A 12,769-nucleotide genomic window follows, 5' to 3' on the forward strand; every position below is an offset into this window, starting at 1 on the left:
ACTATCGAGTCACATGAGGTTACAGCTTGATAAAGGGGATATCCTTGTCTTTAGATAGTACTCTGAAAAGTCTCCCATTATCCCACTTGCGTATCTGAGATCATATTTTATTGCCTTGCGTGGTAACCCCGTGAACAGGCAGGAGCGTGACATGTTGTTTACACTAGCAGTACATGCGCTGCTTTAAAGGGGCCGGGGGCTCGGTGCGGTGTGAATATTTCCTCAGAGCCAGACTGAAATGTCAGCCCAGCTTGCCTTGAACCTTATGCGATACTACAAACTAATAAATGACATTTTCAGTTCTAACTCCATTCACGGCGCCACCTCTTTTTTCGAAGCAGGGACGGGGTAAAGTTCGCTCGATTGACTTCTGGAAACCATTTTTCGTCCTGAAGATTCTCTAACGGATTTAAAGCTGTATCGCAAGCTGGGTGCTTTTCGTTTAAGAGTAGAATCAAGGGCACGACTTGTGAATGCGAGCAGCCACGCTTTGCTTCGCTTATCACGCCAGTAACACGGCCGCCGCGGGGCATTGTGGGTAATGTCGTTTTTATAGCAGAGTCTTCCGTAAATGGGCCGCCGGAAAAACTACACGCCCCACCCGCGCTCAGCAAAGGGTCCCGGATGTATATCGCGCCGGAAGAGAAGAAGGTTCTTTCCTAGCCATCTTGTGGCTTCATCTAGCGAAGTGCTCGCACCAAGCCTCGTAGAATCGGAGGAAAATCCTGCTGAAGGGGCGCCATCATGCCCGGACAAATGCAAGAAGGTTTTGGCTGTGCCATAACCAATCGGTTCGACCAGTTATTTGACGACGAGTCGGATCCTTTTGAGCTGATTAAGCAGGCAGAAGTGAAGAAGAAGGAGGCTCCAGCTCCTGGTGCCGCCAAGACTGCAGCTCAGGCTACCAAGCAGCCCAAAAAGGAGTCGCAGAAGGAAAGAAAGACCCCGTTGGCTGACAAGAAAGAGGAGGCCCAGGCACCCGTACCACTGAAGAAAGATGGTAAACCCATAATGTCTCTTTAATGCACCGTGGCGGAGGAGCGACTGTAATTTTCAGCTTAACTCTTCAGGCTGCAGGGACACCAGCTAGCATTGATCCAGAAGCCCCGTGACATGAGGTCTGCGGGGCTGCTATTGTGCCCCACTTGGCTGTCACTTTCCGAAAAATACAGCATTTTAACGGGCGTGCTTTCTAGTGCCATGTGGGAAAGTCATGCTGCTCGCCGATAGAAACAGTTTGCAGGCGGACTTGTTTTGGCTTGCCCGCCCCTCATGGGCCTGGTTGAACAGGCGGAACCAGAAAGCCTGGCTCACGACAGACGGACCTGCGTGTCTGAATCCCACCTCCGCCGCAAAAACTTAACACAACCTGCCCCCATCTGCGTCTCAGTTTTACCAACAAAATCCTGTCATTATAGCTCATTTTCTCACATTATTAAATATTGTGCTAAGATTAATGTATTTTTGACTAAAGTTGTACACGTGCTAAAACACGTGATTGACATAATGGGTAATCTAAGTAGTAGTTTTGGTTGTGCAGGACTTGTATTTATGACCGTGTTCATGTTTTAAGAGCCGGGTGTCTCCGTTCTGATGAACCTCGTGGTGTGAAAGCACAACCTACAGACTGGCGCTTTCCATTGGCGCACAATAAGGACGCGCGACTGAACAGCTTCGCCCCGTTTTCATTCATGTTTCACATACTGTGTATTACTTATAACTGTACCCATTAACTTGTATTATTACATACAGTTTGGTGTTGTGGCGTGTCGTACGTGAGCGTGCGTGTGCGACATGAGGTGTCCAGCTTTGACCGGGATGCAGACCTACTTTCAGGCCATTATTATTATGTCGTTCTGCCAAGTGGGCTCATATCTGTTCAGTCTGGAGAAGATGAGACAGGTGTGCCGTCTTTGGTGCACCCAGCTGCTGTGGTGTAGTGGATGAGGTCTATTTTGGTAGCTCTGCATTGAGCAATAGGGTGGGACTAGTTGTGTCACACTCGGCCTGTGGCTTCCAGCCATGTGCTCCAGAGGGTTAAGCACCATGAATGAACTGAACAGCACGCTTTCTAGTCCCAACAGACGAATAATGAATTATCGCACTTAAACTGTGGTTTGTTCACAATTATATTTTTTAGACTGGTAATCAAACTCTGGAATGAACAAGATGTTAAAGTATGAGACAGCTGCCTTTATATTTCTTACACTGATTTGAATTATTTGCTCTATTCAATTGGAACAATTATCTTTTTGTTTGCTGGTCTCAGACTCTGCATTATATCCTGACCTGTCAAAGGTGTTAATCACCAAATTTCTCTGTTGTGGTTAATTGTAGGTCCCGGCATGAGGAGAATGGGCCGGAAGCCGGAGGGTGATGGCCCCAGACCTCAGGGAGATGGACGTCAACCCACAGACAGGCGGCCTGTGGACAGGCGGCCACCCCGCCGCTACGAGAGGCCTGCTGGCGAAGCTGGCGACAAGCCTGAGGGCAGCGAATTCTCCGTGGAGAAGTGAGTTCAGCACTCATCCCCACTTTTCTTTATTGATGAGTTACTTGTGAGATCAGTGATTAATTAACCTCCTAGTGTCATTTTTAAGGTGTTTTCTTTTTCTGACAGTTAAAAATATTTACATTTCAGGGTGGGACAACTGTTGGAGGCGTTTCTCTTAATGATAAGAGTAACTGGTTCTGTACAAAGTACTTGGTGCACAAGGCCCAATTTGTTTCAGTGTCTTTTTGTCTCTGAGTGAAACTTGAGCAAAAGAACTGTTTCAAAGTCTTACTCGGCTACATTGAAATAAAAGTATTGTAAATAAAATTGAGTTTTAAAATTTGATAAGAGTCACATCACCTAACTGTCCAAGGGAAGAGGTATAAGTAAGATTTGCTGTCCCACTCCTTAATGTGGATTTAATGTGGTTTTGCAGGGAAGATCGCAGCTTTTACTGTTTGGTACTTTTATTTTTAGACCTAAATTAGTGCAAAAAACATGTAAATGTTGAATTTTGGAGCAATTCATTATCACCGTTGAAATAAATCTTAATGAAGACATATCGATTGCTAATAGCAGCCTGAATGATTCTCTTTAGGCCCATTGGTGACAGGCCAATGAGAGGCCGTGGCGGCGGCAGAGGAGGACGTGGAGGCAGAGGACGCGGCATGGGTCGCAGCGATGGCTTTGATTCTCGAGGAAAACGTGAATTTGACAGACACAGTGGCAGCGACCGATCGTGAGTAATTTTTTTTAATTTAGGTTTTACTTAATACAGAAATCCTCAAAAACATCGACAGTCAGTCTTTTGGGACATCAATGTGTGACTGAGTGAACTGAGTGTTGGATGGTGGCTAAAGCAAATGTTGTTTCAGTAGTCTGAAAGGTGAGGAGAAGCGTGGAGGAAGTGGATCTCACAACTGGGGAACCGTCAAGGATGAACTGAAGTAAGCTCTTTTTTGTACTCTAAACTTTACTTTGTGACTTTCCTGTATCTTAAAGATTATGTTTGGAAGTGACGGTGCTCTCAGTGTTTGTCGTAAACTGCTTATGGGTTTTACCTTCTGGTTCTACTCATTGACTGCATTTTTTTTCCACCCAGGCTCTAGACTGTGGAAAAAGCTGTGAATTATTAGCTGAAGCTAAACCTACATGTAGTTACTATGTAAGCTATAGCAAAATTCCTTCAAACATTGCCTCAGACCATTAAGCCAGGATAGTTTGAGAGGCTCTGGACCATCAGATTTTAGACACATCTCACCCGCTGTAGTCAGTAGCCACAATAACAGAAAACATGTTGCGTTTTGTGTTTCTTTCCTCTTAGTAAACAGGAAACTATTAGTGTGTGACCTTTAGAGAGGTTTCTGCTCTTTTGGACAAACAAACCAGTCAAGTAGCTCCAATGGCCGGAAAAATAGTTAGAAAAATTTCTAGTTGTATTTTCAGCATTATCTCCAATACTTGAGCATTAAAGACCATTCCACAACCTTTAAGAGTCATAAATCATATCAGATTAGTTGCTCTGGTGAAGTCCGAGTCAGTTTTTGCTGTGCGGTGTTCTGCAGGCTAATGTTTTGTGTTCAAGCACAACGTGTTTGGTAGTTTGAAGCTAACACATTCACCTTCTAGTCAAGTAGAAACAGATTTTGTGCAGCTGTTTTTGTGATGCTTTGTGTTTTCTTCTCAGACTTGTAATAAAAGCTTAAATTACGTCAAACTAGCCTGAGCTTGACTGACTGACACTGCTAGCAGCAACTGGTGTTCAATGCAAGTTAATACACAAATACTTGGATTGAATATTGTTGTGCATTGGCTACAGTGAGAGATAATACTTTCTCCAGCCTACATGCTGCCATTTTTAATTTCCTTGAACATTTGCTCAACCTGCTCTGATTCAGTGAGGAACAAGCCGCGCTTCCAAGTCAGGTTGTTGTAAAAACTGTTATTTCTTGAGCTCTTTAATTTGTTTAAGCATCTCATCATAATCTTAGACGGCTAAGGTGGATTTTACATTTTTTTTCTTAAACGCGTTGTAGAGTGCCATATTCTGGAGGTGAACTTGTTGCATTTAGGTTCAGATGTTTCATAAAGTCCTGAAACCTCATGCTTCTACACAGAAGATCTTGAAAGGTTATTGTTGTGTTGAGGTGTGTTATCACCTCTAGGGCCTGACTGATAGAAATTTTTTGTTGCCAATGCTAATTCCAATATTTTGTTCATTGAATTTTTACATTTTACAGTTTAAAGTAAATAAGAGAACATATTGAGGAGTTTTGTCAACTCCACTCACACCAGAGGGGCAAAATACTGTGAACAGCTCTCAATGTTGCTCTCCACACCAACAGCAGCTCTCACCATCGTCTAAACATAAAGCTCTCTGAAAGCATCAACATTTATAAAGTAAACCATTATTGAAGTGGAATCCAAGGTAGGACTGTTGACTGTGTGCATTACAGTTTCTGCAGCGGTCAGTGAGTGCATGTAATTCTGTAGGAAATAATAAAGGTGGATAATGTCTCAAAGTCCCATGAAACATGAGTTAATAATAAATATAGCCCACAATGCTTTTTGCATGGCGACGGCATGTTGTCCTAAATTTGCTTTGGGCTTCTCTCATCTGGTAGCATGCGGCTGTCTGAGTAGATCACTTAAAAGGACTGCAACATCGCAGTTACCCTCATAGTGCTGCCATTGGCTCAGTTAAAGTGCCTCATTTGGTAATATTTAACCTCGGTCTTCTCAGCTTTAGTTTGCTAACATGTCAGTTAATCGCGAATAACACGAGACGCTTAATGGTCGAACTCACCGAGTTGTTTCACAAAGTAGTTATAAAGTTACTACTGTGACAAACTGCTCAGCAGTGTCTGCTCTTCAGTCTTCGCTCTGCTGTGGGGTGACTGTTGAGCGGCGGGGTGTGAGCTGCAAATGTTCAGACCTCAGTGAGTACCGGGATACGACCACAATGACCGAATATTCAGGTCCAGCCCTGCTGTACATGCAACACAAGAGCACCATTGCTAAGACAAAACACCATATTCCCTGCATTTCGTTAGTGAAAAATACTCGTTAACGTTCTTGTTGATCGGTCTCCTTTTGGTGGATTACAGATTATTCTTTAACGGCCATAATTGTTTGAGCCCTGGTTGTCTCAGACCGGGTTGGATTTGCCTTAAACTATGGAAACTAGCCTGAGCGTGACTAGTTCTTTCCAGTAGCAGCCCTTCTTTACGGGTTTAGATTTTTTTCTGACGCTGCCTTATTGTTGATTTAATTTCTGAACTTTCTGACCACCTAGGCAGTAAATGTGTTAATTTCCCACTGCTCTGTTTTTAAACTGAAGTGACTGTGGTAGGGAAGGGAACGTCGCCTGATGCCTCTACAGCTCCGACTAGTGGCACGCAGGGGTGCCACAGTCAGGTGGCATTTCAACATTTTATGTAATCAACAGTTAATCGGATTGTTTAACCATAATGCTTTGTTTTTGTGTGTCCACAGTGAGCTTGACCAGTCAAACGCCACTGAAGAGAACGCCGAAGGAGACGAGCACCCACCTGCTGACTCCGAGAACAAGTACGCTCCCGTTGGCTTTTATTTATCAGCTTTTTGTGTCTCGTGTACTTTAAAATAAAGAGAATTTAATTGAAGTTTAAGCTGGGCTCCTGGTGCTTGCGCCCATGCTCGTTGCAATAGAGCTACATCAAATTATACAGGAAGCGGTTCGCTGCTACCACATGTAAGCCAGTTTTCCACACACAGCAAGGAAAAGATCAAATTCTGTGTGGCGCCACCTTGTCAAACCACACTTTGACTGGTAGCGTTTGTCTTCATTGTGCTACACACACAAACGAGTTATCGAATGAAAATGACAATTCCATTAATACTGTGTATTCTGCTCTATGATCATAATTTCAAACCGTCAGGCAAAGAATGCAAAGTATAAAATGTGTTTACAACAAAAAAAACCCAACTAGAAGTCGATCTTAACCCTAACCTGGTGTATTTGTGAGCAATGAATGCTGGTTTAAGTCAGTCCAGTGTGTCTGTTGGAAAACTTCTTTGTTTTGGGGAGGAGACGACGCCAGCGTTTTATTGGCTCCCTGTGCTTGCTATTCTTTGCCATTCGCCAGTGGTGCTTTTGAGCAGGATTAGGGAATCACTTCTGGATTCTACTGGCTCTGACTGTTCAATCGAGGTGGCAAATCAACTAATCCAGTCGCAAGACAGTCCTGCATGTCCGACAGAGAGAAAAGTTGAAATCCATTCTTTGAATGTAGTGAAGACCATCAGTCTCTTATATTTAAAATATATAGTTTGGTTCATGAGAAATGTAAAATGGCACAAACACCTCCAAAATGTGCCAATTTGTCTATTTGGGGATTTTGCCTGACCAGCCGACACTGAAACCTCCAGTTCTGCTTTGCTTCACTCTGAGAATCAAACTTGGCAGAGGTCATATTTACATATTTTACTATTTTTTTATGATTAAAGCTGCAACTGCATCATTCCAAAGGGGTAAATCATTCTGAAATTTAAAAAAATGAACTTCAAATTTCTTTCAATTATTTTGTTTGTCATCTTCATTCACTCTTTCCCAGGAACATGTTAACGGATCTGAGAAAAATCTCACCTATTCCTGTCATTATGACACCAAAATGATTCAAATACACCTTGAGGTCACAGAACCTGAGGCTCAGGGTTCAGCAGGTCAAGTGCAGAATGGCGGTGATAAAGGTGCTGATTGTGGCGTCTTTGTGTGTGTGTGTTGAAGGGAGAACGAGGTTGAGGAAGTGAAGGACGAAGGCCCCAAGGAGATGACTCTGGACGAATGGAAAGCCATGCAGGATAAGGAACGCGCCAAGGTGGAGTTCAACATCCGTAAGGCCAACGAGGGAGCAGACTGGAACAGCGGATTTGTGCTGCACAAGTCCAAGGCAGATGTAAGTCCAAACTGCAGTTCTGTTTTCTGAAAAGTGGAAATATTTCAGGGATCAAAATAATTTAAGACGCAGTGGGTCATTAGCAGTTCAACAAGAGCACGGGGAAATGCTGGATGTGAATTTAATAGACATAAACAGCTACTAAATAAACATTCTTAATGTGGAGATAAGCGTGTTTTGTTACTGATGCTGTATTTTCTCATCCAGTATTAAAACATGTACGAAGGCATAAAAACTTGAAATTCGTTTTTTTTTTTATACTTTATTCATTTTCATAACATCACAACACATAAGAAATAGTCCCTTGAATTACCCCCTCCAACCCACCCCCTCCCCCAAAGCAGGTTAACAAAAGAAAACAAATGATAATAACAGTAAAAAAAAAAGAAAAAAAAAAGTAATAATAATAAAATAAAGAGAAATTCGTAGTTGGACTAGCTACACTCGGAAACTTTCTGTCTCTGGAAAACCACAGCAACTATTTCATAACCAGCCGTGCACGTCTGCACAGTGCCGGGCCACTAGAGGGTGTGTTTTCTCTCGTGAAGTCAGGCTCATGCTCATTGTGTCTTTCAGCTCTCCTCCGTCCTGTATTAGCAAAAGACTAATCATTTTCTCGCTCACTTAAATGCCGATCCACTGATGGTGTGGTAAATGTTTGCTATGTTGAAACGCTGTAGATCAGTCTCGTATCCACCATGGTTGTTTAGTTACTCGACGGTAATATGCAACTGTGTTCACAAACGAGCGGTTCAGTATTGCAGGATGTTGGAAGCGGCTTTAAGAGACTTGATATTCCATAAATATCAACGCTCAGCCAAAGCTCAGCAAAAATAGCCTTTTTAATTTTTTTAAATTGTAGAAACAGAGCCCTGAACAACTTGATTGTTTACAATGTGACCCAGAGGATCGACTTTTAGAGTGTGAAACTGCAGTGTACTTTGAGAAATGACGGATTTTATGAAAAGCAAATGGAACATTCCCGCCTCTTGTGTGAGCATAAAATACTTGGAAAAAGCACCCTTGTGGTGTCGCTTAGTTTTACATTAGCGTTGTGGTTTTTAAGCTGTGAATAAGTGTCCTTTAACAAGCGGAGTCGTTGAGAGCGCCATCACAGCACAGGTCGACTGTTAATGTTGGCATGTTTTCACCACAGGACAAGAAAAGTGACCTGATTGACCCCGAGGCCGAAGAGCACAAGGTGAGATTTGGTTCCTGCTGCTCGTTAGACTAACTCAAATCACTGATGTAGACAAAACCCGTCAGAGCTGCCACCAAGAAGAAACCACTCAGTTTGACCTTCTGGCCCGTTCAGGGAGAAGATGAGCACCACTTCCGCAAGCCAGCCAACGACATCACGTCCCAGCTGGAAATCAACTTTGGAGATCTTGGACGTCCGGGCCGCGGACGCGGCGGGCCTCGTGGTGGCCGGGGAGGCCGCGGCCGTGGCGGCGGCGGCGGCGCTGGCAGCGGCGCTGGCAGTGGCGGCGACGTCGCACCAAGGCCAACCCGCGGTGGAAGGACTGACAAGGTATGACGATGCCTTTTTCAAAGTTTTGTCATTATTTATGAGAAGCTTGAGATTAAACATCTTTATTTAAATTGGCACGAGGAGGCGAGTCTCTGCCTTAATGTAGGGCTGGGCGATATATCGAAGTAATTCGATGAATTCGATTTTATATTTTCAATCGATGTGAAAAATACGAAATCGCAACATCGAGTTTCATTTTTTTCTGTCTCACCGCCATTTTTACTGGACATGTGTAATACACACACTCGCCACCAGGAGGACTGGCGCTGTAGCACAGACTACAGTCAACATTCTCTTACAAATGAGAAGAGTTAGAGAAGAGTCCCCAGCCGGGGACACGCTCTCACTCGCCGATCGGATCTCTCTCGGCGCCACGAGAATCCCACACCGCGGCGCTTTTAACGGTGAAACACGGTCCGTTCCTCATCTTCTGCCATAATGCACTCGGCCGAATTATCAGAAAAATAAAAAGGCAAAGGCTGATATAAGGTACAAAATGAAATAAAGAGCGCAAATATGATAGAAGTGAAAATGAAACTTAAATCGCGTGTTTTGTCGGTGCTTAAATTTGATCTATGTGGGATTTTTTTTTTTTTTTTTTATAAATTGTTTTTTTTCTCCTGTTTTCTTTTTATTTATTTCAATGCAGTGCCCATGCAAGTATTCTTGTTAAAATTACCTCAGTAAATAACTATATTGCCCTACACAGTTAAATGCTGACGTTTTGGCATTCAGTAAAATATCATATTTTTTTAAAAATGTGTGATTGTATTTCTTTACACAGAAAAAAATCGATTAAAATCGTAAATCGGATTTCAAGCAAAAAAAAAAATCGAGATTTAATATTTTGGCTATATTGCCCAGCCCTGCCTTGATGTGAACGAGGTGGAGGCGTGGAGTTGGTTCAGTTTCTTTGACGGGTTGCTCTTGTTTGGTCGCTTCAGATTTGATCCAGTGGGGTAATTGTGTTTGCCAGCTTATTGCCTTTTCTGCAGCAGCTGTGTTTACATGACCGCACATAACTCGTTTCAAAGCCTTATTCAAGCAGTTCATGGAAGATTCTGGCTTGTGTGGTTCTGAACAGTGATTGGATAAGTCAGGAAGCAGCACTGTGCTCAGACAGACTCATTTTCCTGTTTAAACAAGGAAAAAGTTTCTTTGGTGTCATTTGGGTAGAAATGAAGCAAGTTTGATTAGCAGAGTGAACAAATCCACCTGTAGGAGTAATAAAAACCACTTGATTCAGCTTTTGATATGAGGGGAAATATCTGATCTCAGATGGGGAAAAGTTGACGAGTCAAATGCAGGTCATGTGACGATCATTTCATCCTTTGATGCCTTCACCTGCTTTCTCCTGCTGCCTGTTTGAGTCACTCAGCGCCATCTTGTGGCACTAGTTTGTATTAAACAAGCTGGTGGATAACCTAAAGTTGGCCGATATGCTAGAATCCCAAAATCAAATTTCAGATCATGTTATTTTGTCGCGTAATGACATTTAAATTTACTTTAAAAGGTAAATGTTGTGCATTTGAAATATTGCTAAAGAATGTGATGCCCACACAAACACACTCACACACTGTTTTTGTCTGTGAGTCTTCTTTAGACGTTCCACCTTTCTGAATAGTATTGTTTGCTCTTGTTTTTGTCCTGCAGTCGTCTGCGTCTGTGCCAAACGTGGATGACCCCGAGGCCTTCCCAGCCCTGGCTTGAGCCCCGGCTGTTGACCCTCAGGCCTACAGGAGCCTCCTGAGCACCTCCACTACGAGGCTTGCATGTTCCTGGATCCTTCAGCAAAGTGAAATGGAGAAGACTGTCATTAACTATGACACTCAATGTGAGGACTGAGTTTTGCCCAATAAAAAGAAAACAAGGATTTAAAAAAAACACAAATTAACAAAAAAAAAAACAAAAAAAAGGACTTCTTGCTACTCTGAAGCAACTTATTGGTAGAGGTTTTGTACTTGGAACAAAGTAGCAGGGATGTTTTCATACAGTATTTTTTTCAGAGGTTATGCATTGTCCATTGATAAATTTTTGTAATTGCTGCTTGAGAATATGCATTTTGAGTTGTAAGCATAGGAGTTTTTGGCTTGGTGTGTGCCATTGCTTACTTATTTTTGAATAGGCACTGTGGAATTCCAGTCCAAGCTCACTAATTCTGCCACTGCAGGTTTTTCTGAAAACGTTAGTTTCATTCAATGAGATTAAAGGAATGATTTCCTTCAGCACTGGGGTATTGTTTTATATTTTATACAGGAGGTTTATTCTTGTATGATTTTAAGTAAATCTATTTTCATGAATCCTTTCAGTGGCTGTATTTCTCATGGTGCAAATTGGACATCTCTTGATCTCCGATTGAGGAATGGGGCTGACATTTGAAAGCTTTGGTGAAATTACACCTCAGTCTGGTTTTTTGCTTTTAATATGATGAATGAATGGATGGATTAGATTCTTTCTTTGGGGGAAGTCATTGGTGATTCTTCCCTTCAATTTGTAATGATTCTCAAACATTTACTGAAGCTGAAAGTTATTTCCTGTGTTATGATTTACTTGTATTTGGGGTGCTATTTACCAGCTAACCTATCTTCCTCCTCAATACTCACCACTCATTTCATCCTCTTGAGCCATCGTCAGTGTCAGCCACCGCCTCTCTTTCTACATGCGAGTGAAAATGAGGCAGGGAACTGTTCCTACACAGTTGTGATGTGGCTGTAGTCCTCCGAACGCCCTCAGCCAGGCCCCCCACCAGCTCCCGGTCTTTGTTTACACACTCCACTCCAGCGCCCTTCCACAGATGTAACTTGAGCTCAGCTTCAGTTTGCTTCTGCAGTCTGTCCTCTGCTGGCGTTTCCCTCCTCTGTTGACTTGGCCTGCAGCCTCCTCAGTGGCACCACTGCATAATTGCTCTGAAAGAAATACAGTTGTCCATTGTGTGGTACAACTGAAGTTATTTACAAATGTGTGAATTCCAGCCCTGCTATTAGAGACCTCTGTCGGTAAATAAAGATGGTCGGTAAATTTTTTGCATTGTCACATTTTTTTGTCCTGCCTGCGCAAAGGCTCGGTCACTTCACACTCGGATCGACGCACATCTCGTCTGGTCAAAGCCGCTCTTGTCTGTGTGCAGCTGCATCTCCAAAATTAGAACAATAGAGAAGTTAATTTCCCACATGATTAAAATGAGACACGTTTAACCAAACCTACTTAAATATTTCAGTCTTCTGTTTTGGTCATAAGTTTTCAGGTGAGAACAGACGAGACAGCCTGATCCAGAAATGCCACGTTTGGTCTTGTTTAGGGTTTCTCCGAAGGAGTTTTCAGACATTTGGGTGGACAGATGTGTCGACTTCCTGGCTCCATACTGAAACATGTTGTTTTACCGTATGTCATGAAATCAGACACGGTAGCTTTAAATATTAGGTGTTTTATAGTTGAATACAGTAATTGTTAGACTTTGGAAAAACTATTGTCAAGAGTAGAAGTAACCTTCCTTTTATGGCTGTAGATTTGTCTTTTTTTTTTTATTTTACATTAGTCCTGTGTGAATGAGAGTTCATACAAGAATCTAAAGGGACATCGAGGTACCTCTTAAAAAATGCAAGGGAGAAAAGTTTGGGTTTTTAATACTGTAATTTGAAATGCTTCTATATTTAGATTCACAACATATATATTTCAAACCATTATGAAATTTAGGTGGATGCATCGTCATCATAAAAGTTCAGATATACATCAGATATAAACTGTCTAAAAATTTTCACTTGATAGAAGTGTGTGATTCACCTTCCCTTCTTACATCCATTCCTCTTG

At 42.5% G+C, this 12,769-nt stretch overlaps 1 protein-coding gene across 6 annotated transcripts; it reads left to right on the forward strand.

Moving 5' to 3' along the window:
* Positions 1 to 636: 636 nt before the first annotated feature.
* On the forward strand, positions 637 to 11,980 carry serbp1a (SERPINE1 mRNA binding protein 1a). 6 transcript variants are annotated; one of them, XM_030082680.1, is made up of 9 exons: positions 637 to 1,000; positions 2,338 to 2,512; positions 3,093 to 3,233; positions 3,370 to 3,441; positions 5,990 to 6,064; positions 7,260 to 7,431; positions 8,588 to 8,632; positions 8,747 to 8,962; positions 10,616 to 11,980. In XM_030082680.1, exons 1-9 carry the CDS (start codon positions 745 to 747, stop codon positions 10,670 to 10,672), a joined length of 1,209 nt encoding a protein of 402 aa, XP_029938540.1. In that variant the 5' UTR covers positions 637 to 744; the 3' UTR covers positions 10,673 to 11,980. The 6 variants fall into 6 exon arrangements, with proteins under 6 accessions (XP_029938540.1, XP_029938542.1, XP_029938543.1 ...); XM_030082682.1 differs by having other exon boundaries at positions 3,373 to 3,441; XM_030082683.1 differs by having other exon boundaries at positions 3,373 to 3,441; positions 7,263 to 7,431.
* The last annotated feature ends 789 nt before the right edge of the window (positions 11,981 to 12,769 follow it).

Source organism: Salarias fasciatus, chromosome 23 (assembly GCF_902148845.1).
Source record: "Salarias fasciatus chromosome 23, fSalaFa1.1, whole genome shotgun sequence".
NCBI lineage: Eukaryota > Metazoa > Chordata > Actinopteri > Blenniiformes > Blenniidae > Salarias > Salarias fasciatus.

Bases quoted from the DNA above. Each gene is read 5' to 3' on its own strand.
- serbp1a (XM_030082680.1), top strand. From the start codon at position 745: ATGCCCGGACAAATGCAAGAAGGTTTTGGCTGTGCCATAACCAATCGG. The intron at 2,513-3,092 runs GTGAGTTCAGCA...GATTCTCTTTAG, and splicing joins AGCGAATTCTCCGTGGAGAA to GCCCATTGGTGACAGGCCAA. The intron at 3,234-3,369 runs GTGAGTAATTTT...ATGTTGTTTCAG, and splicing joins CACAGTGGCAGCGACCGATC to TAGTCTGAAAGGTGAGGAGA.